General features: G+C 39.2%; 1 protein-coding gene across 3 annotated transcripts in view; it reads right to left on the bottom strand.

The window, feature by feature from the left end:
- ASCC1 (activating signal cointegrator 1 complex subunit 1) overlaps positions 1-25,954 on the bottom strand; it is an 84,866-nt gene that overhangs the window by 57,141 nt on the left and 1,771 nt on the right. For all 3 annotated transcript variants that reach the window (XM_020783137.3, XM_020783135.3, XM_020783136.3), the window contains exons 2-6: positions 25,128-25,266; positions 23,541-23,640; positions 19,775-19,872; positions 12,378-12,556; positions 968-1,104 (exon numbers count right to left, since the gene is read on the bottom strand). In XM_020783137.3, the coding sequence (XP_020638796.3) occupies positions 968-1,104; positions 12,378-12,556; positions 19,775-19,872; positions 23,541-23,640; positions 25,128-25,236 (623 nt within the window). In that variant the 5' untranslated portion in view covers positions 25,237-25,266. The remainder of the gene's footprint in view (positions 1-967; positions 1,105-12,377; positions 12,557-19,774; positions 19,873-23,540; positions 23,641-25,127; positions 25,267-25,954) is intronic.

Below are 25,954 nucleotides of genomic sequence, written 5' to 3'. Positions count from 1 at the left end.
TGCGTAGTTTGGGAAATTTAGATGTGATTAGCTACTGAAGATATTTATAAATCTCTGTATAATCAATAAACCAATGTTTTATTTAAAAGAACTTGAAGTGTGGACCTGAATCTTTCTGAAGTAAATGGTGATTTAGAGATCACCTGGTGGCAGCAAGTGTAAAAGGAGAAAGTGTTTGCCTCCATGTGCTCTGGGGCTTGAAGGTCAAGCAAGGGGCATGAGGGTGGACGCCACACCAACATTCAGGCAGCAGCATTTTGCACCACTTGACATTTCTGTTTACCAGATGTTAAAAATATATTCACAACAGGATGAATCTCATTTTCAAAAAATAAATCATTCTACTGGAAAGTCCTTACAAAAATGCTGGAAGCAGAACTGCATCTTGTGGGAGTAAAAAGGAATCTCCCAGTCCTATCCTATCTATTCATTCTAAACTTCTACCAGTGTTGCTTTGTGAGCACATTATGGCAAGCCCTGCACTATAAAATAACTGACCTACAGTTTCAGGAAAGGTTTCTTACACAGTTTGTGTGTCTTCCATATCCAGTGGCTAGGTTTGTTTAGGAAATGAATCTCAGGGATATATGACCATCTGTGGGGAAAGAGCTATTTGCCAAACACTCTGCTGTGAAAAAGTGCTAAGGCAATCATATTTTTCATGCACTTCTGGAAGGGTAGATGCCCATTCTCCCCCCCCCATACAAACCACCAGACACTGTAAGAATATAATACAGTGGATATTTTATAGTAACTTTGCAAGCAAAAAGATGTTCCTAAATGACTAATCCCCATTAAAAAGTACAAGTAAGCATCTACCTAATTTTGTGTGCACCTTTTACTATCCCTAAAACATCTGACTGGATTACTGCCAATACTGTCCAGTTCTAGAACAGGCCACTTTGTTTTGGAAGCTGCCACTGCTTGACTCCATTGCATCTTATTATCATAGTTCAATTTTACTCACTCAACAAAGTCTTCTTTACATCTCTGCAGGAGTTCCTGAGCCCGCCTGATTTCCTGTTCATTCAGTAGTACCAGTGTCCCAATAGTTAGATGGAGTTTTGCTGGGTTCTGAAACAGACTACTGCTGACACCATAGTCCTGTAGAAAAATTTAAGCATTCCTTGGGTGACAAAGGAATACACTAGAAATTCTGTAATAGAATATAATTATAATCATCATCATCATAATATAATGAATTAGAATATAAATACAATTATAGCACTTCATACAGTCTCCATGAATGACTATCTTAAGCATATCCCATCAGACATGAATCTAGGTACCTGGAGGGTGTTCTTCACAAAAAGATCAATAGATTTATACAGCTTTATTACAGATTTTGATCTGAAGCAAAAGCAGATTCAACAGTCCGGTCAAGGCACTATCAGTATTGTTGGGAACACATACTGAAGCAAAACCAGAAGCCAAGATGGAACTTAGAAAATCCTGTTTGAGGACAAACACCATTTTTCTATAGCCCGGCCACCTCCAAGAATCAGGGAATTCCATAAGAATCCTTACTTTAAGGAAAGATGGTCTAATGTAGGATAATTTTAAGGTTTTGCTACCTGACATGTGACATGGATTTTTAAATAATAAAAGAAAACCCTTCTCATGTTGAGGTTTTTCTGTTACCTTGCCATATATAAACACTTAAAACACAAGCTTAGCTCTTTCATATGTAAATGTCTCCATACTAAGGATAGGCAACATGTGACCTTGGAGAAGTTGTTTGATGGCAATATTCATTAACCCTAGTCAGCAAAGCCCATGGTACAGAATTGTGGGAGATGCAGTCCAACAACATCTGGAGGGTCAAATGTTCTCCAGCCCTACTCTCTGTAACCCATCATGTTAATAAAGATTCTGTGACTGCAGACATAGTCCTGTAGGATCCCAGACACGAGCAACAATCTGCAAACAGAGCCAGGCACTCTTTGCCATCAATATTCTCCACCAATATGCCTCTCTCCATCTCCACACAGAAAAATGCAATCAAATTCAGTCAATGGAAGTCCCACCTTTAGCTTGACAGTGCTCAAAGCAATTGAAAAGCATGCTGGCAAGCTCTTTCAGGTTTACCCCTCTCTTCATTTTTTCCATTCTGCCAACTTCTACCAAAACAAACTTGGAAAATGAGTCTAAATCCCTTCTGCGGGCAAGCATATTTAGGATACACTGAAAACTGAAATGTTTATTCTTATATGCTTTTCCTTAATCTGGGACCAGCACCAGAAATCATTTGCATTGTAATAAACACCAGGTATATCAGAAGCTGGAGAGGCAGCATAGGGCAGCTTTGATATGTTCCAACAATTGGCAGGGGTTCATTTTAACTTATGTAATGCTCTGAGTTACAACAAGCAGAAAATATATTAGCAGAATAAAGTGAAAGCTTTTAGGGAAAGGATATGCTATCCAATCCCAGCAAGGAGCGGTGGTAAAGAAAACATAATTCATGTATAATTACTATCAGCCAAATTTCTTATGCCCTGACTTCTTTCCATTCAGCAAAGAAGTAAATAGCAAAGTCTTACTAATCGTAAGAATCATGATGCCTTCCTTTAAATTATCAAAGAATATCAGATCTATTGTTATCTAGTCATGTTAATGGCACAACTTAAGCAAATTTACTAAGAAGAAACTCTCCCTAGGTTCAAGGGATCTTACTTCTTACCAAGTATGTTTAGTATTGTAGTTCTAATCTCAATACAGTTAAACCAAGCCACTGCATCTATAGTGACCCCAGAAAAGGTTATAGGAAAGTTGCAAGAGGTTCTTCTAGATTTCACTATTTTTCTCTAAAGCTTGTCTATCCAGAGAACAGAGCCATTAAAACACTCACTCAAACACGGTGTCAGGTGACCAGGGCAGTCATACACTCTTGGGTTATTTCTAATTTAAGAATTCCATCTTTTAAGAGCAAATGTGGAGTGACAAATGGAGCTAAAAAGCAAGGGAAAAATTCCTCCTAAAAATGACTGTCTCCGGAATCAAAGTCAGCCTATGTATACAACCATATGTGCCTGGGTGGTCTGGCTTGCAGAAAAATTGCCCGGTGATTAATCAGTCTAAATGATTCAGCTCCTTAGTATCTGGTTTTGTATAATTCCCCCTTCAACACTAGGTAGGTAATTTGCTACCTTCCAATATCTAGTACAGTACTGTACTAGCAGCCTAACCCTTTATATGCCTCTCCAAGGTATGTACTGTATGTAGTACAGGATTGCAAAATAAGAGATACCTCTTTTCTCATGGGAGGTACTCCTTGTTCACATGATCTTATTTCACTGGGGCAAATGTTCACGCAAGGACACTGCTTTGACAAACACAAACAATGATACATCATGCATTTAATGATTCACAATACGTTCTAGATCATATATTTCTTTCTCTTTTCTCTTAATATATTTCTGAGACAAAGAAACTTTATAATTAAGTTATTTATAAGGTGTCTAAGTCTCACAACCTTTACAAATAATCCCTTAATAAATAATAAATAACAAATAATTCTTTAATTTTTTGGTGAATTGAAAGAAACACATTTCATTTAACTTAATATTTATTCCCAGCACATATGTTAGAATCTAAGTACAGTGGTGCCCCGCATAGCGACGTTAATCCTTTCCAGATTAATCATCGCTATGTGGAAACATCACTAAACGGAACAGAAAAACCCATAGGAACACATTAATGGGGCCCAAACTCACCGTTCAGCGAAGTTCCTCCATAGCGCCGCCATTTTCGTGCTCTCGGTAAGCGAGAAAACCGCGCGAAAATGGTTGCGGTGGCCATTTTGGGCACCCGGTGGCCATTTTGGAACTGCCGATCAGCTGTTTTAGAAACATCGCAATGCGATGTTTTGCCCATTAAAACATTGCAATGCAATTGCATTAGCGATCTAAAAAAATAGATCGCTATGCGGATTCGTCATTAAACGGTGCGCTCGTTATGCGAGGCACCACTGTACCAGATTCTAAAATAATTCATAATAAGTTTTTATTTTCAGCTATGAGAAGTCACAAAACACTATAGCAAGATTTTACACTACACTATGTATTTAATGTATTTTATCTTTGTATAATTGGGTCTATGACTGCATAATAAAACTTTACTTACATAACCATACAGTCCAGCCAGATTACTATAATGTGCTGTATCTGGGGCTGCCTCTGGAAAGTGTCAGGAAACTTCAGTAGGCCCAAAATGTAGCAGCCAAATTGCTGGTCGCAGTGATCACATAATCCCCCTCTCACAGCTGCTCCACTGGCTTCTGGTCCATTTCTGGGCACTATTCAAAGTGCTTGTTCTAACCTATAAAGGCTTAAACAGCTTGGGCCCAAGCTATCTCGAAAACAATATCTCCCTTCATGAGCCTGCTCAAGTGTTAAGAATCATCAGGAGAGACCTTTCTCTCAGTCTCACTCCCAGCACAGGTATGTTTAGTGGGTACAAAGGAGAGGGCCTTTTCTGTTGCTGCTCCCAGACTTTGGAACTCCCTCCCACAAGCAGTCAGATTAGCTCCATCTTTGCTGTCCTTCTGCAAGCTTTCTATTCAGAAAAGCTTTCAAGGAGTGACTGGCTGCCTGAGTGGGGTTGTTAAACTGACTGTTGTGCATTACTCGTTTGAATATGTTTTTGGTATTGGTTTTATTTATCATGTTGTAGTGTGGTATTTTACCCTTTCTAGTATTTTTATACTTACTGTTTTTAGCTTTAAATACTGTATTTTAATCATGTACGCCACCTTGGATTCTTTTAAAGGAGAAAGGCAGGGTAAAAATAAATAAATAAATAAATAAATAAATAAATAAATAAATAAATAAATAAACAAACAAACAAACAAACAAACAAACAAACAAATGTATGATAGACAATCTAGCTATCTCCCAAATACTGCCATCTGCTGGACATAAGTCAGGTTAAGTGTTCATGTTTATTTTATTTATTCCATAAATGACCATTATTATCACATATAATGACCATCATTATCATATGCACTGCAGATTATATGAGAGAGTTGATGGCCCAGACACAGATGACTAAAATGAAGGTTTAAAAGAAAATGATAACTGGGGATAAGGCTATTAAGATTTTCCTGTCAAGATTTCTTCATATTTATACTGAGGAGAAAACTCTGATGGAAGCACCCCTAAACTAATTGATGTATCACAAAAATCAAATGTTAGTTTCATACATTTATGTATTCAATGTGAAAGCTAAATTGTGGGATATCACCCAATGTGATGGGTGGTGGGATAAGAATATTAATGAGATCAGAGGAAACAATTTTATGTTCAGCTGTTCAGCTACATTAATACCTAGTGGATGGTTTCATGGTTTGTAACTAATTAGTATAGATGTTTTTTGGTTTTATTGTTTTTTAATTTGTAAACTGCCCAGAGTAGACCTTTGGTCTAGATGGGCAGGATAAAAATCCAATAAATAAATAAATAAAATTTAAAAGAACTAACAGAGCACAGCAACTTTGTCAATTTAGTAGATTCTAAATTCTGCTGACTTTCTTGAGTAATCCCCTCAATTTATTTTTGTTATTGATTGGATTATGAAATAGCACTGCATTTTTAACTAGTTCACTGTGTATTGTTTATTATTTAATCAGGAGGTTTACAACAGATTGGAACAGTTGCTACAGGAAACAGAAATAGAATCCAAGCCATTATTAAAAACTTAAATTACAATGGAAGAAAGACTTTAGGGCATCAGCACTTATTTTGTGAAGTACATCTGTTTCCATAAATTTCCTTATTAGTTTCTATGCAGCCACATTAAATTTTTAGTTTCATATATTACAAGTTTCTCTCATATGGACAAAATTTATCAACCAAAATATCTAAAGTAAGCCTTCTGAACTGGTGAAATCCAAGCAAATCCCACCCATCTGAACTGATGGTCCTAACCTACTCCTCACCTCACTCCATCTTTTTGCCTTCAGTTTTTTCCTAGGTTGCAGGAATGTATATGACACAATGGAATACAAAATGACAAACATTATCCATTAACCCAACTACAGTGGTGCCCTGCTAGATGCTTACCCCAGTAGACGACAAAATTGCTTCACAATGAGTATTTTGGTATTGTGATCGTAAAACAGTGTTTAGATGGGGAAAATCCGCTGGACAATGATCGGTTCCCTGCTTCGGGAACCGATTTTTCACTTTACAATGATCAAAACAGCTGATCGTTGGGTTTCAAAATGGTCACCCACTGTTTCAAAATGGCTCCCCACTGTGTTTCCTCACTTTACAGGCACCGGAAAATGGCCGCCCTATGGAGGAGCTTCGCTTTACGATGAGGTAACGCACTGAGCGGTTTTCAATGCATTTCAATTGGCTTTTTACTTTTGCTTGACAATGATTTCATTCTACAGCGATTTTGCTGGAATGGATTAACGTCGTCAAGCGGGGCACCACTGTATACAGATACAACAGCACTCTCATTTTTAAAAAATGGTATTGCCCTTCAGGATATTGAGCTAGCATGATTTGGAATCTCAGCACACAAAGAAAAGGATTGTGGCATATTGTGACTATATACACTTCTATGAGGGTTGGAAAATTGTGGCAATTGTCACCCAAATCATTGACTTGGAAGCTCTGGTCAAAATAGCTCTCAAGAATATGATCAAGTTTAGTACAACACATATGGGATAGGAAGTCCAAACTGACTCTGTATCCTGGTTCTGATGCAATCATAAACCATAGTCTGGCACTCTGTGAAGGACCAACAGGAACTCATGCTTCCCTGTGCTTCATCCTATAGCACTGCTGTCACGAGGAGACTAAAAGAAGCCCACAGAGGGTCTACACATGATCCTCCATATGACCTACATATGTCCAATCCTAAGAATTTCATTAAAAGAATGCCTGCTGTGTCCTGTCAGAGACATACAGAATCCCATCTTGGCTTCCTGCCTCTTCCCTCTTCCTCACAAAAAGAAAGGAGGGGGCAGTGACGTCATATGTTGTCATTAGTGACTAGCAAGCATCAGCTGACAATACTTTTCTTTCCCAGACAAGGTGATGAGCAAAGCCAGTTCCCAGCCAAAGTAGTGAGTAGAAGAACTCCATCTCCCAATAATTTGGCTGGGTATCCAATGATATCAGGTGGCTATGTTCTCTGATGGGGACTCTGTCCTTTGTGTTAAACTAACTGAAGTGGGCACTCCAGACTTAACAAGAAATTGTGGTTTCTTTAAACCAGGATGCTGATGCTTTGAATCACCCTGCAGCCACACCAGAGAGAGATGGAGAAGGGATTATATTAGTCTTTAGTTCACTGCTGTTCATTCACTCAATTACATTGAGCTAGATCCATATCTTGATTCAAGAAATAATCCATCAGTTTAGTTGTGAGATGACCTGCTTTTAGAATCTGATACCAGATGTCTGAATTTTATGTGTATTAGGAGGTATAGTATATCTGTAGATTTATCATTTTCTCTCTAGAGATTGTTTTCTTGGAAATGCATTTTTGTTCAATTTAGAGTTTCTAGTAATACATAACAATTACATACAACGTTATGAGCATAAACCATGCCTCTGTTCTAATGCATCCCATCAGCACAGCGCAAAGGTATCAAGTTTTTTTAATCAAATGATTCCAAGCTACTGTTAATTTTTCAACAAACTCCAATTCTAAGCCTCACCCAGGAAGAGAGAGAAGATGCTTCTTACATATACTGTACATCGAGGATTACAAGATCTAATTTGTTCCTTTACTGTTTAGAAAAGCAAGGAAAGATACTAGAATCTCAATGTTTTTTGAAATCTTGCAGCGGTTTCTAAGAATTTGACAGAACACTTCAACGGCCACCATTTCTCTCTGTGTGCTATCCTTCCCAAAGAAGAGAAAGAGAAAAAGAAGGGACATAAAATTCCCTTATGTGCAGCTGACTATCACGAGTGTCAAGTTCCATGATCCTCAGCCACAAATGATAATCAGTAGAGGCAGCTCGGCATGGAATTTGTATTAGCACCACAATTTCTGGCAGTCTACAGGTTCCAATTTGGGTTGGAGGTGTCTTTGCCAACTGGAACTGAACTCACCTTATTCAAGAAGGAGGAACATTTTTAATTCCTTCTTAGGCTCCTGCAAAATACTCTAAGCAACCAGTAGGCTTGTGAGTGCCCAGTTTCACTTTCAAACAGGGTGCACACAATGACTCATTGCGCCATCTGTTACAATGGCATAAGGGTGAATTAAAGGAACAGGATTATCCACAGTCGGCTGAATGGACAGCTTCCAGAGTCACAGAAGGACTGCAGATTACCCATTCCTGTCCTGTATAAACCTGCCAGGGTGAGCAACAAAGGGGCGGGGGGAGCGTTAGTGATTTTTTCCTGTCCTCAGGAGTCACCAGGGACCGCATCAGTTTCCAGTAGTGTGAAAGATCTGGGGGTGAAAACAGTTTTCAGAAATCTACCTCCCAGGGTTGGGGACAAGGTTGATTGCATTTGAGCCCATGCACATCAAAGCAAATGTCCTGTTCCTGGAGGATTACATGTTCAGAAATTTACATCTTTTAAGTTTTCCCTCATTCTTCATTCATTCATCTATTTTACAGGGGGGTGTTGGTGCAAAAAAAAAAATTAGCCATAAGCATCATATGTGGCTTCAGAGTTCATTTTGCTCACCCCTTCTCTGTGTTGACTAGGATCTGCTAGAGATCCCCTAACCCAGGGTGGGTGATCATCAGCAAGGTTCAGGGGCCATACACACCCATCTGTGAGCTACAGAGGCTGTACTCAACCCTTCTCCCCAAAAATGTCTTACAAAAATAAGGGTTATTGTTGTGGTGTGCTGTCAAATTCAGAACTGACTTATAGCAACCGTAACAGGGCTTTCAAAGTAAGTAAGATATTTAAGGAGTGGCTTTACCAGTTCCACTCCCTCAGTGAGTTTCTATGGCCTAGCAGGCATTCAAGCCCTGTTGCCCAGAGTCCTGGTCCCTCACTTTATCACTATGCCACACTGTTACTTGAAAATCCCCCACTGCATCCTCTGGTGGTGGCCATTCTTTAAAAAAATAACTTGAAGGGTGTAGGGAACAAGGGTGATGCCGATGCCTCAGAACATGGTAAAATTAGTACCACACTCCTTATAGGGCATAAGGGGACTCCTTAAAGTAAATGCTTCATCTCCAAAAAAATTAATAATTGGGCAGCAGAAGGCTGTTCCTGGACAATAGGAGTTGCATTTGAGACTCTGAGGGGGGCACATGCAACCCACGGGCTGCCTATTACAGACCCCTGCCCTAATCCAAGAGCCAAGTTCCTAAGAAATAAAGTAAGTAGACACCTGTGGTTCAGTCCACAGTATTTAGTCTGGCATTCTGTTTCCCACAATGGCCAACCAGATGCCTGTGAGAAGCTCACAAGCGAACAGGGGTGAATGGCTCTCTTCTAGAGAGGCATGCTGTGCCCAATACTCAAGATAGCACAGAGTTCATCAGGACTAGCAGCAACTGACAGTTCCCATTCCCCATGAAGTCAAGAAGGGCACAGTCATTCTCTTTTAGGCCACCTTGATGGTATAACTCAGTTCTCAAGGAGATCTTGCAGAGCCCAAAGATAGCTTCTTTCAAACATGAAGTTACATAAAAATATTTCTGGCAAGCATTTGGTGTAATGTCAGCTGACCTTATCTGATTTAGATTCCACATTATTATTTCCCAGAGTATTATAATTTTCTTCTGGAATTATTTTGAAGAACTTTGACTGTAGTTGCTGCTACGTGGATGTTGTTAAGGCAACTGGCAAATTAGTTTTTTTTCTGGGCAAGAATGACAGAGTATGTATAAAAATAAAACAAATGTATTCATATTTTAATATTTCATCGTCATAGGCAAGCTGCTTACCACTGTAAAAGACTGGATGGATAGTATATATTGATTTTCACATTTTAATATAACCTTCGGTTTTCTCATGAAGCAAAACAAAACAAAAATACAGGGAGACTTATCTGCAGTATATACTGACACAAGACTATTGCAGTACAAAGGATGGACGGATGGTTGCCATAGTAACTATTCTAGTGAAAGGAAAAGATACCTTACCATTTGCTCGACAACCAGCAGAAATGCTAATCTCCACACCTGATATTATTCCTTTTTAATACACACATATACTGTATACACTCTGGCTGTTAATCAACCACATTTGAATAGAGATATCATTAACTGACTGCTCTATTTTGAAGCTGAAAACAGCAGCAGAAAAAAACCACACACAGCTTTTGTAACTGGCATGTATTCAAGTTTTTCAAACCATCCTAAAAACTCCCCTGCTGCTTTGCACAGCTCACTATACTTTCTTATTGTGCTGAAAAGCACAGGTTTCCAAATACCCTTTAAAAAAAAAAACTACTCATGCACTTTCTTGCAGATCCTGCTGTGAGATAAAGTGGTTTCAGAGTGGCATTATTGACCATGAAATTACTAAAAAACATATGTGGAAGCAGCAGGTTTCTTTACCTAACCAGAAACTGTATGTTTCTTCTTCTAGATCACAGAAGAAGAAGAAGAAATAAAAGGAAAATTGGGTCTTTTATTGTCTCACGTCTCTCTTACATGAAAAGAGATTCTTGCAGCAACTTCATTCTGGATTTTGGAAGTATCAATATTGTAAATAAATAAAGTGACAAAACAGGTAATTAGATTTGCTGTCGGAATTCAAGGAATCCAATAAAAACTTCTTAAATTAGTGGATTGCATATTTTGCAACTCTGTACAAAGAAATCATTTTCTAAAGCCATTCACACCGTGTCATTTAATACTTTAGCATTTGCAAACTAGAACATCAGTCTTAGGAAGTGGCTTTTAACTCTTTCGTACTATAGATTGTGTTTAGCAGAATTTTTCATAAGAAATGTAAATAATTAGGATCTTGAGTGAATTCCATTGCAGAGATTTAAAATAAAATACAATAAACATCAAACACTGATTTACCTAATTACATTTCAAGAATCCAATTTATGTAGAACATGAATTTATAATTAGGGCATTAAAATATTTTGATCAACTTCTAGACATAATTTCTCAAAGTGGCTCATGAATTTCTGACCTCTTTGCAAGGCAGGGAAAGAAGCTTGAATGCATTTTATTTCTCAAATTTCCTCACACATTACTCCACATCAGAATCAGATACTGTACATTTATGAGTATAGAATCCATATATTTTAATAGCCCCTTAGGTCTGCAGTGTTGATTGAAAAGCTAGATGCAAGGAAAAAAATAGTTGCTTTGCTACTTTTGTTATGTGTCATTAAGTTGCTTCCAATATACCTAACCCTATTAATGAGCGATCTTGAAAAAATCCTGCCATTAACAGCCTTGCTTGTGTCTTAAAAACTAAAAGCCATGGCTTCTTTTCTTGAATTAATCCATCTGGTATTAAGACTTCATCCTTTCCCACACCTTTGGCTTCTTGACCATTACTATTGTTTCCAATGAGTCTTGTCTTCTCACAATGACCAAAACCCCGTTGCTTAGTATAAAAATTGCATTAGTGTAGGCCCATTTAGTCAATGAGGATTTAATGAGTCAACTCTTCTGTAAGTTCCATTGATTCAAATGGGCCTACTCTGACTCACTATACAGGATTTTGGCCACTATGTCCAAAGTACGATAGCCTCAATGTAGTCCCTTTAGGTTCAAATGAGAGTTAAGGCTTGCTTTGATCTGGCACCCAGTTGATCTTTTCGGCAGGCTGTGCTATCTATACATTTATCCTCTAATATCACATTTCAAATGGATCAATTTTTTAAAAAAAACCTTGATTCCGGTGTCAATGTGCCCAAATCTTAAATGAATGAAAACCATAAGTCTTCAATAAATAATTTATAGTCTACAACTAAATAACATTTGTTTATCTAACCTTTAAATCTTCTCTTCATAGTCATTACCCTAAAACATTATTGATGTTAAGTCCATCATCTCAGGCAATAGTGGTGCTACTAACTACAGTGGTGCATCGCAAGACGAATGTAATTCATTCCGCGAATAGCGCTGTCTTGCGAAAAATGGTTTCCCATAGGAATGCATTGCAATTCATTCCTATGGGAACCTCGCTAGACGAATGATTTTTTTTCATCTTGCGAGGCATCGGTCTCAGGGGGGAAACCATCTTGTGAAGCACAGCCATAGAAGAAACTGTCTTGTGAGGCACCATAGTGATTAAAAAAAAAACATTTGTCTTGTGGTTTTCCATCCCACGAGGCATTCATCTTGCGAGGCACCACTGTATATGCTTAAATATGCCTTGATCTAGCAATGTTTACATTGCATTCTGGAACGGTATCTAATTTGTAAAAAACTGAAATTATCTGTGAATATTAACAATGCAACTTACATTTGAACACTGATCCAACACTTCCTCCTTGAATTGTAGAAAATTTTCCTGGACTGCACGTTCATTTAGTGCAAATGACAGAAAGTGTGTGAAGGGCTGTTTCTTGCGAAAGCTCTCAACTAGAACATCAATTCGTGTTCGAGCAGAAATGACACCATTTCGGTGTTGTCCTGTGATCACTGGAAGTAAAGTACATAATAGGTTTGTGACAACATGATATATGTACTATGAAAGCTAAACATTCACAGCAGGTTTTTCTGCAGTACGGATAACCAAATTTAATAAAAAGGTGGCAGTCATCTCTACAAATGATAAAGATCAATGTTGTATCTTGATTGGGTACATAAGGCTAAAGTCTGGTTTAGTCTAGATCCAAATGTTTTTATGAAGTTTCTTAAAAGTCACTATTGCTGTGTGTGCATACACAAAAGTCCATCATTTGTATTAACCATGATTTACTCTTTAAGCTGTGGATTGCCTGGCTGATAACTAAAAGATTAGTCACATTACCAATTTCTAGTTTATTTCTCTCCCATCTCCTTTGTCGAGAGATTGGGAGGTTGCTTTTAAAAAGAATCAGTACAAAGATGCCCCAAACATATACAGTTGAACAGTAATGGACTGATGTTCTGGAAAAGTAATCTTTTCTTCTTAAATGTTAAAATCTGTTTTTTAAAAACGTAAATGCAATTTCCAAGTTCTGCTTTTGTCAGCTCCTGTTTTAGAGTGGGCAACTGGAGAAACAGGTTAGGTATCAGTCATAGCTGCAAGTTCAGATTTCATGAAAAAAATATGGTTTAAACAAGCTAGTTTGTAAGGCAATAGCACATCATCAGTCCAGTTTCTAATTTCTGGCTGATGAACAAAACTTGGTATGTGAGCAGAGGTGATTTCATGTATCCCAAAAATCTGGACTTTGAACAAATCATGCTATGGCTTATTGTGACATGCAAGTAAAGTCTTTGCAGCTGCCCTCCTTTCTCCCCATGTGATTTCTGAACTCTGACTTTGCTAGCAATCTATTTTTTAAAGCCTCAAGTAAAACTAGGGCAACATTATCAGTTTCTTGAGTTTAACTATAACACTTGTAAGAACAGTTGGCACTAATGGAAAGAAGTAATCTTTTCCAACATGAATCCTACTTCTTAATAAATAGGTGGTTTCCCCTAAATATGAATATATTATTACAATCTAATAATTAGAACTTCCCTGTAGTTCATGCAAATGTTAATTCCCCAATAGAGCTTTGTATTTGTTGACCAATTTGACAAGCTCAGAAATTTCAATCATACCAAACTTGATTATTGTTGAATTTATTAATTCATTTACATATAAAATATTATTTCCCCCCACTATCCCTGTCAAAATACATATAATAATAAATTCTGTTTTCTCTGATCCATTCAGGGTATCAAAGTTTATGTTATGGGTGCACTGCCTATTTTTGTTACACACATAAACTTTTATTTATGTAAAATTATGGTGTTTTATACCAATATATCATAATTACAGTAAAATGAATAGATAGCAAGTATCTAATCATACCTGTTTAATTGTTAATGTTATCATCATGCTAGCTATAATAACTGACTCTGCATAATTCTGCAAAGCATATCTGAGAAAACCAAAATTCTTTCTTCTTGAATAAAGGAAAGTAGGTAATAATGATAGCCCTAAATTTATATCTTCAAGATCCTTGACCAAATGCTTTTTGATAGTATCACAAGCAGATTAGAAAAATTGTTCCTTTTTATAGCCAGGATAAATTTAGATTGGGTACATTATCATGTCACATGAAACCGTGATTTAAATTAACTAAAACTAGCTATATGTATCCTCAGTTTCTACCATGTTGCTAAGCTGGTTAACCACCAATTACTGTGTCACTAGACCCAGAATTCTGGTTAATTTATGATTAGTCTGGATAGTCTGGTAAATGATCCTGTTGAAGCCCAGGTTGATAGATGGTATCTGGAGATAATCTGGGCAGCTGACATGATCACCCTCTCTGCTTGAGAACTTATTCTGCCCCTGGTATACCAAGGGGCTGCAAGCTATGAAGTTAGCAAGGAGACAGCTAGAGAACAGGTGGAGGAGGGACTAGTCGGCTCAAAATACGGCTGCAGTTAAGATCATGACCAGAAGGTATGCCAATGCTTTAAAAATTGCAAAAAGGGCATTTAACATCAGGAGTATAGGGGAGGCTACAAACCAATAAGCAGAATTGTTCCAGATGGTTCACAACCTGACCAGCCATGGCCTCACTTTGATTTTACTAATGATCAGTTGACAGCCTCCTTCAGATCAAAAGTTGAGGCCATTTGTGCCAACCTTGACTTCACTAGCAAATTAACAGGCTGTCCGTCTATCTGCTTGGATCGGTTTGACCCTGTATCAGTGGAGGAAGTCTTCAGGGTGCTGGTGAGCTGTAGGCCTACCATGTCCTTGCTTGACTCCTGCCCATCATAGCTGATAAAAGCCACAAAGGGAGCCATGATTGAGAGAGTCATGGACATCGTGAATTCATCACTGAAGAAAGGAATCCTGCCTTCATGCATTAAAGAAACTATTATCCTTGAGATGTTAGTTAGAGAAATGAAATATTTGCTAATGTATGTAATCTCTACAGTTAACTTATTAAATGGATAATAGAAGAAAAGAGATATCCTGGACTTAGAAGAAGTGACAGGAAAGACGAGAAGTCACGGAGTTGGAGGAAACAGAAGTAATAATTCCATAATTAGACTTGAAAGATAGCGTGGAAAGCATAGATTAAAGAAGAATGTGAAAGTCCAAATAGGGAATAGATAGATTAGTAACTATAGTAATACTGGGAAAAGTTACTGGTTTCTTTTCACTGTATTTTTGTTTGTAGTATAAGTGTACAAGTTGATGCAAATGTACTATCTCACTCTCTGGATTTTTACCCTTTCTTTATCTGTACCTACCCCCGCAACCCTAAATTCCCTTCCCCATAACCCTATCCCCATTGAAAAGAATAAAAAAGAAACCATTATCCAACCCATCATTAAGTGCCCCCAGTTGGCAACAGACAGTTTGAACAACTTTCGTCTGATCGCTAATACGGTATGACATTCTTGGGCAAGGTGATTGAGAGGGTGATGGCAAATCAGCTTCAGATATACCTGGAGGAAAGGACTGCCTTGATCCATTCCAATCTGGATTCAGGCCAGAGCAAGGTACTGAGATGATACTAGGCATGCTGCAGGATGACCTTTTAAGGGTGGCTGATGGGGGCAGATGTACCCTGACGGTACTCCTGGATCTCTCAGTGGTTTTTGGTACTGTCGACCCAGGTATCCTTCTGGACAGGCACTCGGAGATTGGGATTGCAGGTTTAGGACTGAGCTGGCTCCAATCCTTCTTCAAGAACTGTGTCCAGAAAGTTCAGCTGGCAGATGTGGTGTTGGCCCCTTGGACCCTAAGGCGTAAAGTTCCTCAGAGGTCAGAACTGTCCCCAATACTATTTAACATCTATGTGAACCCACTGGGGATGGAGGGTCATCAGGAGTTTGGGAGTAAGGTCATGTAACTCTAGAGTTGCATGTCATCATTATCACCTCCGCAGTGGGTGCCATTTAGGCACGTGAGTGATGCCTGGCTTCAGTAATGGAATGGACCAGGGTCAACATGCTCAAACTGAAGCTGGACAATACAGAGATTTTGCTCCTGGTGGGGACCCTCCAAAATTGGGTGGGGGGATTGTCCCTAAATTGGATGGGATTGCCTTCCCGTTTAGAGACCAAATTTATAATTTGGGTGTTCTTCTGGACCCAGCTCTTTCTTGGGAATCCCAAATCAGAGCCATGTCCAAATCAGCCTTTAACCAGCTTAAGCTAATCACCCAACTCCACCCCTACCTAGACAAGAGCTCCCTCAGGATTTTGGTGCAGGTGCTGGTCATCTCCCAGATTGACTACTGCAATGCTCTCTATGTGGAACTTCCCTTCAGACTGATCCAGACACTACAGAGGGTTCAGAATGTGGTAGCGAGACTGAAAGTTGGCATGAGAAAATCTGTCCACACCACCCCAATCCTGGCTTGTCTCCATTGGTTACCCATTACATCCCAGATCAGTTTCAAAGTTTTGACACTCAAGCTCTCCATGATTTGGGCCCACATTACTTCTCAGAGCATCTTTCCTTAATGTCATCTGCCTGACCCACTAGATCATCACAGATGAGTCTCCTTGAGGTTGCCACCCTGAGAGATGCCCGTAAGTCAACTGCTAGAGGTAGGACCTTCTTTATGGTGGCTCCAAACTTCTGGAATCAGCTTCCTGATGAGCTTTGCCTGGCCCCCTTAGAGTGAACATCCAGGAAGCAACTGAAAATGTGGCTTTTCAGAGAAGCTTTCCACACCGACCCTAGTTCACTACTCTTTGCCTGCTACTCTTTCGTTCTATTGTTTTAGCACTATTTGTTTTTACTGATTAGCTGTTATACTGGTCTTAAATTGTTTTAGCGTTATCTTGAGTTTGTTTTGTTTAGCATTGTAAACCACCCAGAGTAGTGCCTCAGCATTAATAGGGAGCGGTATAAAAAATTAAGTAATAAACAAACAAACAAAGAAGTTGTAGTGGCCAACATCGTACTGAGGTTCAGCTGAAATAACCCAGGATTGTGCCAAGTGTTCCTGTTACACAGAAGACTCTCCCCGTTTGTGCAATGGCAATGCTTGTGCAAGTTACATTATCTTGTAGTAATCCACGAGAATGACACTCTGATCAACAGCATACTGCCCCAACTGTAACTTGAAATTGCTGGTTTGAATCTACCCAGAGTTAATGTAAAACTCAGTAGAAGCAAATTTTGTGAATGCTCCCTCCTCCTAACCCCACTGAAGGAGGACAGGGGAACTGAAGTTGTGAGCTTCAACAGAAGCTCCATAAGATAACAGCCACTAATCATGGTTTGAAGCTGTGTACTTGAGCAAATCATGGTTAACGTTTTATATTACTATAAACTATATTTACTACAGTAAATATAGTTTTTTTCTGACTCTACCTCCAGCTACATTATTGTAAGAAAAGGGAGGTTGAGGTTGTGAGCTTGTGATTTGCTGCTGTTAATTCTGCACACAACTCTGGATTGGGGTTTTGGGGGTGTGTGTGTACAAGCTGTGGCTTTTTAAGGACTTAAACGCCACCCCAAAAGGGTGTATTGATCCCCTCTCCGTCACTGCCAAATTCTCCTTTGCTGATTTCACACAAATTGTTCTTTCCCTGTTGCTGCAGGCGACCTGTCACAGGAGCACTGGAGCATGATGCAGAGAAAAAGTTCTTCTTTTGCTCCTGCAACTGTTCCAGCCAGGAAAAATTAACTGAATTATGGTCTCTGGGAGAAAGATTGGATCAACTGGGACGTCTATGTGTACATGCACATGGCACATGCGACACCCAAGCCAGCATCATATGCAATTCTGAGGCAAAAAAAGGTTTGTGCACAATAGGTTTAATATGACATGCAAACACCATGCTTCTACCGGTTCCTTTAAATTTCTTGGACAAGTTAACAGAAAACATGCCTTTTACAAGGCAAACACAACAGAGGTTTTTCAGAGGCATACAGCAGAATGCTTGCAAAATGGCCTGGGATGGAGCACACAGTGCCTGGGCTGCGCAGTTCCCACCTCTGACCCCAAACAATAGGTAAGCAGTATCAAAGAGAACCTCTCCCCTGGAAACATCAGAACACATATGTAGAAGGGGCATGCATACCAAGTTAGGTAAGAGAAATGGAAAATAGGATGAAAGAACAGATATAAGGGCCCACAATGCTAAATGCAATAGAGTAGTGGCCCGCATAATGAGCGGTTCATTTAACGACGAATCCGCATAGCGATGAGGTTTTTGCGATCGCAAAAGCGATCGCATAACAATGTTTTCAATGGGTAAAAATCGCTTTGCAATGATCGGTAAGCGTTTCGCTTACCAATTATCGCATAATGTTTTAAAAACATCTGATCGGCGGTTCCAAAATGGCCACCGAAAAAAATGGCCGCCAGCAGTGTTTTGCACCCTTTCCTGAAAATGGCGGCCACATGGAGGATTTTCACCTTAAGGTGAATTTTTTGCCCATAGGAACGCATTGAAGGGGCTTCAATGCGTTCCTATGGGCTTTTTTGCCCCGCACAGCAACGAATCCGTATAGCGACGATTTTTTTGGAACTGATTATCGTCAATATGCGGGGCACCACTGTATTTCATAAAATAGAAAAGATTTAGGAGTCAAGGATGGAGAACCTCCAGCCTGCAGTCCATTTATGTTCCCTCGACTGGTTTCTTCCACCTTTTGCTTTTATTTGCCAATTAATGATCACAGATAAAGGGTGATTTAAATTCTGGGAAGCTGCTGGATGGGATTAAGCAGTGGTTTCCAGCCCAGGAAGTTGTTACATAGACCTGCCTTGTGCTATACATCCCAATCTAAAGCCCCTAAGACCATTCCAATATTGGAATTTGGGTACTGGGCAGAAAATGTTTCCTCAGTCAAACAAATTGGTAGACAAGATTTTAAAAAGAAGAAGAAGAAGCTGCAAGGGGGGAGAATAGCATTTATTAAAGCATTTTGTGTGGTGGATGTACCAACAATGAGATATTTTTATTGGGGTTGGAATTAAACCTTTTCTTTCTCAAACAAAAGGACACCTACCATTCATGGAAGGATCTTTGATCCAATGAAGTATCCTGTTTCCCTGAAAATAAGACCTAACCTGAAAATAAGCCCTAGTATGATTTTTCAGGATGCTCATAATATAAGCCCTACCCCCAAAATAAGCCCTAGTTAAGTGAAACCCCGCCTTCCACCATTGTGGAGCATTATGCAGCAACCAGAAGATGACATGACTGTAAAATAAACAAAAATTAATATAAGACCCTGTTTTATTTTTGGGGAAATACAGTATCTCACTAGCATAAGCAGGGGAAGACAATTTTCATTCATTTCTCTTTCAGTCTTTTATGTCACTTTCCAATGTGTATTGGAGGCTCACTTTCCCCTTTCTTTTATCCCCTTGCCATCCTTCAGAGCATATTTGTTGGGGTGTACATAAAGCTACAAGGTGGAAGAGCAAAAATTCCCCTGCTTCTAAAACAGAAATATCCAATAAACAGAGTTCAGCTCACAGGATCCATGAATCCAAGCTCACAGGATAGTAACAGGGTCCGCCCAGTAATTACTCTGACATTCTGCAATAAAGGTACCTTCCTTACAGAAGGAACTTGTTTCATTCTTGATGATTCACTAAATAAAGGAAGGAGAATACTTCTTTCAAGTTGTGGTAAGATGCCTTTATCATCTGCCACTTTTACATTATCTCAGACACACATATGAAAAGTTATATTGGGATACCTTTTAATAATCCTAGAACTCACCAATTTCGCCTTCTACACCAGGCTTAGGAATACTGATAGAGGTTCGGGTTTCTGTTTCTAGTTTCTTCTTTGTTTCACCTTTTTTCCCTATTATATACCTGTATTAACATGAAATAGGAAAGGATCAGACATATTTTAAATTAGATACTATTATTAATATCAAATATCAAAAAGTGAAACATTGCACTTGTTTTGGAATGCTGCAAGCAATCTCTAAAACAAACACCGCTGTGCAGTTTCTTAGGGTCTATAGCAGGGGTCTCCAAACTTTTCAGTATGAGGGCCACATCATATATTTTACATATTTTTTATTATTTTATTTTATTTTATTTATATCCCGCCTATCTGGTCTTATCAGGAGTGCCAAAGGAGGGAAGAGGGACCCAAGTAATCCACCACCGCCACTGTATTTTCATATTAAAAACTGTAAGTTCTTTGATTATATATTTTTCTGTTTTATCTATGTAAATTGTGTATATTTTAAATTGTTTGCTATTTGTATGTTGTGAGCCGCCCAGAGTAGACCATGTCTAGATGGGCAGCATATAAATGCAATAAATAAATAAATAAATAAATAAATAAATAAATAAATAAATAAATAATAAATTACAGAAGTAGTTGGAAAACCTCTAACACCAATGGAAAACATAACATTATTGGCTTATGATGCCCATAAAGGGCTGAATGATAAGATTTATCCTATACTGTATTTCTTAATATATTACAAGGTAATGTGACAGTGCTCAAAGAAGTTTTGGAAAAAAGACTTAGAATTTTCTATTAGAGACAAAGACTGGAAAAGGTTGTGGTGTAATTAAAAAAAACTTTTAAATCAATTTCAGCATCTGTAAGAGAGCATTGCCGCAAAGTGGCATACTGATGGTATTACACTCCATTCAAATTGAATTAAATAAAGAAACATCTGGATCCAAATTGCTGAAGAGGCTCCAAAGTAATTGGTACATATTTACATTCCTGGTGGCACTGCCCTAGAATATTTAATTTTGGGTAAAGTTGTTGTTTTAATTAGAAAGATAAAATCACAAAAGACTGTCATGACTCCAGCACTGGAATTAATGGATTTATTTTTGGACTCCAATGCATTATTATATCACAAAGAGTTAATCACTTTTCTATGGGTAGCAGCTAAGCAAATGATTGCCCAATGTTGGGAAGTGGCTGTAGAGATTTGAATAAATGCTTGGGAATCTAGAGTATGAAAAATAGCATTGATGGAAAAACTCACTGCACATTGCCAGCTAATGTCCCAGAATTCCAGCACAGACCCATTTTGTAAAACTTGGCTCTCTTTTATTCAGTATTGTAATAAGTTATACTATTTCTTTCAGCAATCCTGCAGCCTTTCATGTTGACTTATGAAAAGACATGTTAATTTAATTAAGCAATACCATCTGATGCTCTTGTGTATGTTATTTTGGAGGACTGTAATTTTTATTGTTGCTTTTGTATAGCATATTTTCAAAATAAATTATTTTAAACAATAAATAAATAAGAATGGGAAAACCATTCCCTAAGGTTGGTATGTATCTCCATGCAGGAATATAAATATAAATCAGAGCTGTGATAAGAAATGGAAGCCAGAACTAGAGAGATAAGCAACAGTAGGTTGAATAAAGAGAAGATTCCAAGGAGGTGTAAGAGAAAGGCAAATAGCTGTCTTCAATAGCTCAGTTCACTTTGTATTGATCTGGGATTTATCTTTCCAGGTATACTAAATTTTTCTTTTAACTTTTACTTTAAATTTTCTTTTAACTTTTTTAAATTGATTAAAAAAACCTCAAGAAGTATCACGCTTAGGTGTGATGTGGACCTCTCTTTTTTATTGCAATCCTATGGTATTTATCTGCAAATAAGTCCACTGAATCCATGCTTCTGAATAGACAAGTAAAGGATTGTATTATTAGCCTTCACCTTGGCTTCTGAATATAATTAATGCATCATTAATCTTCTCTTGACCCTTGCCCGGCCTGGCTAATCAAAGCAGCCAGGCCGGTAACAACTGAATGGGCCACTGCAATAATTAATGGGTCTCTCCAGGAGGGCAAGGTCCCTCTCGCCCTCAAGGAGACACTCATTAGGCCCATTAGGAAGAAACCAAATTTGGCGGCGGACGAAATTGGCAATTATAGGCCCGTCGCCAATGTTTCCTTCCTCAGCAAAGTGGTTGAGAGGGTGGTGGCAGATCAGCTTCAGGCACTCTTGGACAAAACCAATGCTCTGTACCCATTTCAGTTGAGCTTCAGGCCGCGCTATGGTACAGAGACGGCACTGGTCGCACTGTTGGATGACCCGTTGAGGGAGGCCGATAGGGGCAACATGTCCTTGTTGGTCCTCCTCGACATCTCAGCTGCCTTTGATACCGTCAACCACGGTATCCTCCTGGGGAGGCTCTCCGAGTTGAGAGTCGGTGGCCTGGCACTTGCCTGGCTCCGCTCCTTCCTGGAGGACCACCCCCAGAGAGTACAACTTGGGGAGAGGGTCTCGGCCCCATGGAATCTCAATTGTAGGGTTCCACAGGGGTCGATCATCTCCCCAATGCTGTTTAATATCTATATGAGGCCGCTGGGTGGGGTCATCAGGGGGTGTGGGGCATCGTGTCATCAGTACGCTGATGACACACAGCTCTACATCTCCTTTACACCAACTTCAGTGGATGCCGTCCAGTCCCTTCAGCACTGCTTGGAGACTGTACTGGAATGGATGCAGTCAAATGGATTGAGGCTGAACCTGGACAAGACAGAGGTCTTGAGGGTGGGCGGCCCTTCCGTCAGCGGCATAGGTGACTCCCTCTCCTTTGGAGGGACGACCCTTGCTGCACAGAGTGAGGTCCGCAGCTTGGGAATACATCTGGACCCGGCGCTTACCATGGAAACCCAGGTGGTGTCCGTGGTCCGCTCCGCCTATTTTCATCTATGGCGGATTGCCCAGCTGCAGCCATATCTTGATTGGGGGGCCCTCACTACTCTAGTACATGCGCTCGTAATCTCGAGATTAGACCATTGTAACGCACTCTACGTGGGGTTGCCTTTGAGGCTGACGCGGAAACTTCAGATGGTCCAGAATGCGGCAGCCAGGCTCCTTAGTGGGGTGAGAAAACACCAGCATATCTCCCCCACTCTGGCTGCTTTGCACTGGTTGCCCATCCGTTTCCGCATTGACTTCAAAGTGCTAATGATCACTTATAAAGCCCTAAACGGTTTGGGACCTCAATATCTGGCAGACCGTCTTCTCCCACCCAGATCTACCCGAATCACCCGACATAGCCAGCAGGGGCAGCTGAGGGGTCTGACGCCGAGAGAGGCCCAGAAGGAAAAAACAAGAAACCGGGCCTTCTCGGCGGTGGCTCCTCGGCTGTGGAGCACCCTTCCAACAGAAATCCGGCTGGCACCCTCGCTGGGTGTTTTTAAAAGCCAGTTAAAAACTTGGTTATTCAAGCAGGCCTTCCCTCCAGTCAATTAAGTCTTTCTCCTTTTTTCTTTTCTTTGCTATTCCATCTTGGTAATCCTCTCTTTAAATTAATTGTTTTAAATTGAAATTGTAATTGTAATTTTATGATTTTATATATTTTTATACTATTCTGTTTTATTTTGTAAGCCGCCCCGAGTAGACATGGTCTAGAGGGATGGGGTAAAAATCAAATAAATAAATAAAAAATAAAATAAATCATGTATTACAAAAAACAAAGCAAAACAAAATAACTCCATTTATATGTAAAGCAATTTTGAACACACACCAATAGACTCACTTGTAAAGTGGGCTGGGAATGTCCACAGTACATTGGTAACCTCTATCTGTCTGTTCTACCACAAAGGCATCACATGGCTCATCTGCACCATCATCTGGAACTAAAAAATATGGATCAAATAGAAAAGTGGCTTATCAATACAGTCCAACTACCATGTGGTCTCAAAGCTGAATAAAGAACATAAGCTCTATGTGCAACAGTTTTTTTATTTCTACCCATTTTAAAATCAACACAATACTATTTTGCAGAATTCATCAGAAAGCAGCTCTGAGCAGTACTTTCCTTACTTTTTATTGTCTCTTGAACGTAAGTTACAAAATAGCCATGTGGAGATCTATTTGACCCCAATCATACAAATTTTCTGCTTAAGAAACCATAAAAAGCAGTGAATACCAGATCCAGTACTGTTTACCCTATGGATGTGGACAGTACATGAAACATGTCTTGCTCTTGGTGGTTTTCTAAGTCTGGCTATGCTGAGACTTTCACCAGGAATTCTCTCTGCACTAGCAAAGTCTCTTGGCTTCCTGAAAAAATGAGACACCTGTTCTCATTTGCCTCTTTTCCTCCTCCACCTGCTTTTTGCACAAGAAACTTCAAATCCTTCACAGCTCAATCACTTTTCCAGGGACTCCTGCACACAAAAAGTACCATTCTGCACAGGAACAACTGTAAAAACTCTGAAGAGATGGTGTTTCTTCCAGAAAAAGATTACCACAATGCTTCTCAGGGAAGAAAAAGCATGCTTCCAGAAGCTGCTAGGTCTGTCAATTCATTTTTTATTTGTTTGTCTGAATTCCAAATCCAAGAATTCGCTGGGAGTGCCAGCTGCCAAAATGTAAAATATGCTCAATTGCAGAAAGGCTGAGGACAATTTAGGTTTCTGTCTAGCAGATAAAATTTCCAGAATGGTTAATTCTAAGATTGGAAGTCCAAAAACAAAACACGAATTCACATGCTTAGAGACTAAATAGATAAAACTCACTGCAACAGAAATTCCCTCTTCTCAGCTTCTTGTCAAGACTGAGAAACTGTAAGATTTATATTTCTAGTCTATACTAAATGGCAGGAGCTACCCAGAGTCACAGCAAACATGTAATCCAATATGGCTAACTGGATATCAGGAGCTGTGAAACCAATCAAAGTCCATGGACTATCTCTCACTTATACAGATCTTCACATGATTGAAAGTTTTATTTATTTATTTAAAATATTTTTATCCCACCATTCTCTTTAAAAGGGGCCCAAGGCAGCTCTTTTTCACAGAGAGCCATCTAAAAGAGCTTTCATAACTCAATGACCTACAGGTATGTACAGGATGCATAATTCCCAGCCTACATGGTCTGTGTGGTGATAAGAAATGTAGTCCAATGAATAGGCAGGGCACCAGACAGTGGACTTAGCATTTGTATTTTTACTATGTTGAGTTCACATAGGCAGGAGGCAGGATGAATCTTGATGCTGGAAAGTATCTTGAGAATCATGTCATCCATATTGATAAATTCTTTTTGAGTCCTCATGTAGATCTGACATAACAAAGAGACACCAGAGTCCTAGTAAATGGAACTCTGTGCATTATTATCATACCTGCACAGAAATCTTCCTCCTCTTCATGCTGGTGAGCCTGCTCTCGAACATGGTTCTTCCGGTAAATACGTCCTCCAATTTTTATAAGTGTTGGTCGTAGAATATCCATTGTGTATTCTCTTCTAATAACTGTGGTTTACTGAAAGAAACAGAATTTCCCACAGAAAATATATTACCTGTATATATTTTGTCAGTTGTTTTGAATGAAACGGCATCAGTGACTTCTGCTGCAATAGTCAGAGTTTAAGCAACTGGTTGGCCACTGTTGTTGTTGTTTAGTCATTAAATCTCTTCGTGACCCCATGGACCAGAACATGCCAGGCCCAGCAGTAGCTGGCTACTGTACCAAGCAGCAATTTGGACTAGTTTGGCCTGTGATCTGATCCAGACATGCTCTTCAAATCCCTTTTATATGTTTTTCTCAATAACTTTATGAGAATCACTTATTCAGAATTAGGTAACACATTGTCTCCAAGAGCAGTCAATAACATTTGGAAAACTCAGAAACAAGGGAAAATAAAGGTAGTAATCCTTGCATTGCTTATTGAAGCATTTGGTAATTAAGAGACTTAATGCTTCTGAATACAGAGAAAGCATATGCCCTAACCTGTTGTGGCTAATAAAAATGTTTTTGTGCTCAAACTAGCATTCACAACATCTGAGCCATGTTAAAGGAAAACAGAAGCATTCAGACAGGAGCTTCTCTCCCACAAAACATCAAGTGTGGAGAGAAAAGAGAAAAACAGCAAATGAGTAGCTAATTTGAAGTTCAGCTACTGTAATAGTTTGTAAAGTAAAAAAAAATTGGCAGGTGAAACTTTTGTGAA

Source organism: Pogona vitticeps, chromosome 3 (assembly GCF_051106095.1).
Source record: "Pogona vitticeps strain Pit_001003342236 chromosome 3, PviZW2.1, whole genome shotgun sequence".
In the NCBI taxonomy this organism is placed as follows: Eukaryota; Metazoa; Chordata; class Lepidosauria; order Squamata; family Agamidae; genus Pogona; species Pogona vitticeps.
Note: the sequence above shows the minus strand (reverse complement) of the source record. Positions and strands in the feature narration are given on the sequence as shown.